At 57.1% G+C, this 5387-nt stretch overlaps 1 protein-coding gene across 1 annotated transcript in view; it reads left to right on the top strand.

Annotated features, from left to right (window-relative positions):
- Window positions 1-4635: 4635 nt before the first annotated feature.
- FAM20A (family with sequence similarity 20, member A) overlaps window positions 4636-5387 on the top strand; it is a 9938-nt gene continuing 9186 nt past the window's right edge. Inside the window, exons 1-2 of the mRNA XM_009572572.1 lie at window positions 4636-4691; window positions 5311-5380. Coding sequence (XP_009570867.1) covers window positions 4636-4691; window positions 5311-5380 — 126 coding nt within the window. The remainder of the gene's footprint in view (window positions 4692-5310; window positions 5381-5387) is intronic.

The raw sequence follows: 5387 nt of genomic DNA, 5'->3' as shown, positions 1-5387 counted from the left end.
CCATCACTCTCTCCCCGACAACCAGCACCCCACAGACAAGCAGGGCTGAGCCCAGGGGTAGAGGGGGTTCTGCTGGGAGGGGGCTTCTTGGGGTACTGTAAGACCCCCAGGGGAGGGGAAGGGTGGCTGCTGGGGCACAGGGTGAGACCCTGCGAGCCGGGTCTTCCCAGGGGTAAGCTCCTCCTTTGCATCGCGTTGCCTTTTCATCTTGGGGGCAGCCACCCTCAGGGTGGGGGACAACCGGAGCCCCTGGGCTCCAGCAGCCACAAGCCCCCAGGCCAGAGCCCTGCACGTCTCGGTGTCTGCCTCCAAGCAATTACATGGGTCTCCTCTGATCCATGATAGCGGTGTCGGGGTGCTGGCTCCCCGTTCAGCCCCTCTCCTGTTCCCACTGCTGACTTCTCCGCAGGAAAAGGTGCAGAGGCTTTTACTTTTGGGGAGAAAGCGACTCCCAGCTCAGAGCCCTCTTCTTACTGCCTTTCCCAGCCCCAGCAATGGTTGCAAGAAAACATCCCTGTCTCCTGCTCCTGGGGTGGGACTGTCATTAACCCCCATGGCCCCTGCCTCGAAGGGGATGGTGACACTCAACCTGTGCATGACCCGACTGCATAGCCCGGGGCCCCTGAACCCCCGATCTAACCCCTCTTCCAGGAGGGTTGTGTCCAAGCTGGAAACAGCCAGCGTTCCCCAGCATCCCCGCTCCTCCCTGTACCCCAGTTTCTTCCCTCGTGCACAAATTCGGGTCCAACAGGGTCGGCCACGGTGATGCGGTGCCAGAACAGGTCACCGCGGTACCTCTGCGCGAAGGCAGGGACGGTGCCCACCTGCAAGGGGACAGCAGCATCTCCTGGGGACCACCTCGGAGGTCCCTGTCCCGGCACTTCCCCACTGCCCAGGTTTGGTTTCCCGTGTCAGACCCGGCCCCTGCTCCTCCCGCCACCCACACGCTGTTTGCTGGACCGTGCGGGCAGGATTTCCAAGCTCCCACTTTCTCCACTTCGATGCGTATTCCTCTTATTTCTGTGGGACTCACCCAGTCCCGGTTTCAGGCACGATTCGCAGGGAAGCAATAATGGAAGGAACCGAAGAATGACCTCCAGGGCCTGAGCAGCGCCCGGGGCCGGGAGCCGCCCCATGTGCTTGGTCGGGAGTCACATCCCTTGCCCGAGTCAGTCCTGAAGCAGGTCAAATCCTTCTTCACATCGCTTGAAGCCCATGGGCGGTGGGTTTGGGTATCCCTGGGGACACACACCACGGCCAGGCTGTGCCACGGACCCCCCTCGGGTGCATCTTCTCGGAGCTGAGCAATGCCTCCTGAAGACATCAGGATTTGGGCAGCAAGATGGATATCCGTTTCCCAAGCAAAAGCCTGGTGGGGATGGGGGATTCGAAGTGAAGCAGCTCACAGCACCTACTCGATGGCTTCTCGAGCACCACCAGAAGCCCTGAGCACCCAGTGCCAAGCGCTTGCAGCAGCGCTGGCATTACATCCACACCAGCCTCGCCTGCGGGACAGCCCTGGCTCTTTGGTAAGAAGTCTGCATTTCCCGACTTTATTTACTGCTTTGTTTAAACGTGCTATTTGCGATGAAGCCGTGGCTGCACATTGCCTTTTATTCTGAGGTTTGGTTATGATGTGGCCGAGAGGAAAGCTGTGATGCCGTTTGCCCTTGATTGACTTCACTTTGCACCTCCGGGAAGGAGAAGGGAGGCAGAGTATTGATTATTCCTCAGTCACTTTGAAATGAAATATATGGTGCTCATAAGCAGGTAAAGCCTTCAGAGAGCGTGCACAGGTCGAGGTGACACACCACCTCTCCTGCCGTTGGCGCTGCAAATTGAATATATAATAAGACGGCACTTGACAGGGCTGATGCATTTCCTAAGACCATTAATTTGCTGTGGGCATGGAGGAATTTCTGCCTCACTAGAAGCACTGCGGAGCCCATGTCCTCTCCGACGTGGTCAGTGAAAGAGCTGTCCCTGTGTTTGCTGAGAGCAAAGGGAAGTGTCCTCTGTGGGACCCAGGAATCCATGGCTTTCCCTCCCAATCCATAGGTTTAGCAAAGCTCCTGCTGTTGAGGACTGAAGATAGTGCTGCGGGAGCAAGGTCCCCGCCAGCTCTCACCGGGGTGTGACCATATCCACTACCAGGCAGAAGAGGGTCAGAGCTGAGTGTCCTGGGCCATCCCTTCCTCGGCTTGACTGGGCGACCGGGAACGTTTCTGCATCACGCGTAGGTCTGACGGTTGGCAAAGCAGCGTTCAGAGTGGCAGGGATGCTCCTCTTGAGTGGAACAAGCTGTAGCTTAACCCTGTAGCTACAGCAGAGCGTGCCGTCTTCATTTCTGCGGCCAGAAGGACATCAGCTGGACTGGGACTCTCTGCCAGCTCATGGAGCAGCCCCAGGGTACGGCCCGTTTCGGATACCCACGGCCAGGGGAGCACAGCAGCGCGTGTCCTACCTCCACGGTGCTCGCTGCGTGCTGGCTGCTGCCCATCACCGTGCTTTTCCCTGGCACTTCAATTAGGACCGGGAGTTTGATTGCAGGATGCAGAACCAGCTGGAGAGACTGATGGGGATGCAGGAAGGAAACAGCAAAAAAACCATCCACACCTCTTCAAAACCAAAAAAAAAAACCCTTAAAAACTCTGGAGCTTATTTTTATCTTTGAAGGACTAGCTTCAAGACCCCAAACTCTGTAACCGGCTTGGTTCCGGGGGAGGCACGGGGTGAGCGGACACCGGTGGCCTGTGCCCAGCATCACCCCACGCCGTGCCCCTCGCAGCCCAGCAGCGAGCTGGCTGAGCAGAGAGCTAGGGCAACCCCGGGGCTATTTATAGCAAGTCAGAAATGAACCCGGTTTTTATATCGTTATGTCTTTTGCAGAGCTCTGTTCTTACAGGGAAATATTTCAGGAATCCTGAAGGAAATGGGGAGGCAGAGGGAGCTGGAAAGGGGGTCGCTGGCCCTGCAGCAGCTCACCCGGGGCAGGGACCATGCGGGCGCCGGGCTGGGAAGCAGCCGCCGGCCGGGAACAGCCTCTCCTTGCATAACCGCTGCATTTTTTTCCCCATCAGTAATCTATTGCTCACTGCCACCCAGGGGGAGGAACAGCCTGCGTGTATGGGAGGCAGGAGAGCAAATATGGTAAAATATTTGGGCAGCTTCCCTCGGGAAAAATCCTGAGTCATTCTTCTGAATTACACTGGGGTCTTTATTGTCCCTGGCGGGGGGTTAAGGTTGTGCCTCAAAGACTTGCCCATGCGAGACCTGGTGCACGGCAGCACGCTGGAAGGTTGAGGCACGTCCGCCGGAGCCGACAGCATCCCGGGACCGCGTCCTCGTGCACAGCCTGCCAGCCAAACCTGCCGGCGAGTCTTAGCATGCTCCCGTGTTCGTCTCCTCCCGACTCGGGGGGAGCTTCTGCCTCCTTTGCAGATGACCTGAGCAAAGAGACATCCCCCAAAAGCCCTGTCCCTGCAGAGCGGCCGGCGTGGGGCCAGGCGAGACCCCGCCAGCAGCACCCCCTCCTCCCCTCGGGCGCTGGGCTGCAAATCACTTGAGCTTCCTCCTAAACCGGACCGATGGAGCAATGCTCCGACACCCTTATTCCTCACCACGTGCACGTGGACTTCGTGCTGTAGTTGACCCGATCCAACTGAAAGGCAAACAAACTGGGAGGGGGAACAGGCTGCTCTGACCTGTAGATATGCCACGTCTCTCCGATTCCTAGATTTCTCCCAGGACGCTACTGAAACATGTCCCTCACTGGGAGGGTTCATCCTTTGCTCATGGTTAGACCAGACTAACCACACTGTTTAGCCTGCTTGGATGGAGAAGGATGATGGAAAAAAACCCCAACGCTTTCCTGCTGGTCAGAGAAGGGAAGAAAAAAAAACCAGCAGGGCCCATGAGCCCTTTCCAGCCACCAGTGCCAACTCCTCGGCCGATAAAGGACTGGGTGCATGGTCAGCACCCGCTTGCTGCAGCCAGCACTGCAAGCCACGCAGCGTGGCAAACCCCGGCAGAGCCACGCCGCCATCCCGGAGGACACCCGGCCGTGCCTGCCGATGCCCGCGCACGCTCCCCTCTCCCACCACGCTTGAAAAGCCTCCCTCTCCTCCCTGCTTTTAGTTTTGTTTGCGTTGGGCAAAAACTAAAAAAATTAGGAAAAATTAGGAAAAAACTAAAGGCGAGCAGGGAAAAGTCTCTTTTCATCTTTTGTATTTCCCAGAGCAGTTTTGCTGAGGGTCTGGACTGGGTCTAGCGAGGCACGTGGCACCTCCCTCTCTCCATCCCAGCCTTGGTTAATGCCCCGCTCGTTATCAGCCCCCAGCTCCTGTTTTCTTTCAGATGTATCTTGGCACTTTCAGTGCAAACTGAACTCCATTTTCCCTTTATCAGGACTGGCTACTCCGTACACGGCTCGGCCGGTGTTAATGAGAAACTAAGGCTCTGTCCTCCGTCAGGTGGAATAAGTGACCTTTTGATTGCAGTTTAGCAAAGCGTGGGTCCCAGCCGTGGAGGTCTCAAGGTCGAGGAAAATGCTGATCAAGTAGGGAGATGTTTTGGGGTTATTATCGGCTCCACCTGCCAAGAAAGGGCCGAGTTCAACCTTGATTTTAAGAGGAGATGGGCAGGACGCTGCTGGACGGCCTCACCGCATCCCTGCTTGCTGGACGGAGGCTGTGAGTCTGGTCACAAAGGCAATTTGTGGCTCTTAGTGATTTTTTTTTTTTCCCCTGCCTGGGACCTCCGGCTTCAGGAAAAAATACTGGCAGAGATTTAATGACCGTAAAGACAGTCCTCTGCGGAGGCTCACTTGGACAAGATCCTGTTGTTCTCCTGGGCTCTCCGGATACCTCACTGAGCAGTTAAGACCCAGGTTATCCACTGTCACATCACATCCCCTCCCCACGTCTGGCCTGGAAGCACTTCATCCATCACATAGGCCAGCTCTTGTGTTGCTGGAGACGCGGTTTAGCTCCAGCCATGCGCTGACACCCCTCCTGGTCCTGATGGGGCGAGGAGAAGACAACAGAGTCCCTTGTGTTCCCGCTTGGGGCTGCTTTCCCAGGGCTTTGCGGAGGGAAGAAGGCAGCACAATTTGTGAGACCTTTGACCATCTCAGTCATTGCTCACTGCCTCAGTTTCCCCTCGGATAGCACGCAGAGTCCTTATCCACCCCATGCCCCCCAGCTCTGCTCCCCAGCACCCTCCCCGCTCCCCAACAGCCTCTGGGCTCAGAGCAGTAAGGGTTTCCATCCCAGGGCTCATCCTCATCACCCCATAACCGCTCTCTTCCAGGAGACACAAGCTTTACAGAGAGGAGCTGAACTTAACCTCCCCGGCGGCACCGCTGCCGCTCCGGCCGGAGGCCAGCT

Source organism: Fulmarus glacialis, unplaced genomic scaffold, assembly GCF_000690835.1.
Source record: "Fulmarus glacialis isolate BGI_N327 unplaced genomic scaffold, ASM69083v1 scaffold22422, whole genome shotgun sequence".
In the NCBI taxonomy this organism is placed as follows: domain Eukaryota; kingdom Metazoa; phylum Chordata; class Aves; order Procellariiformes; family Procellariidae; genus Fulmarus; species Fulmarus glacialis.
This window is presented reverse-complemented; position numbering and strand designations above follow the sequence as displayed.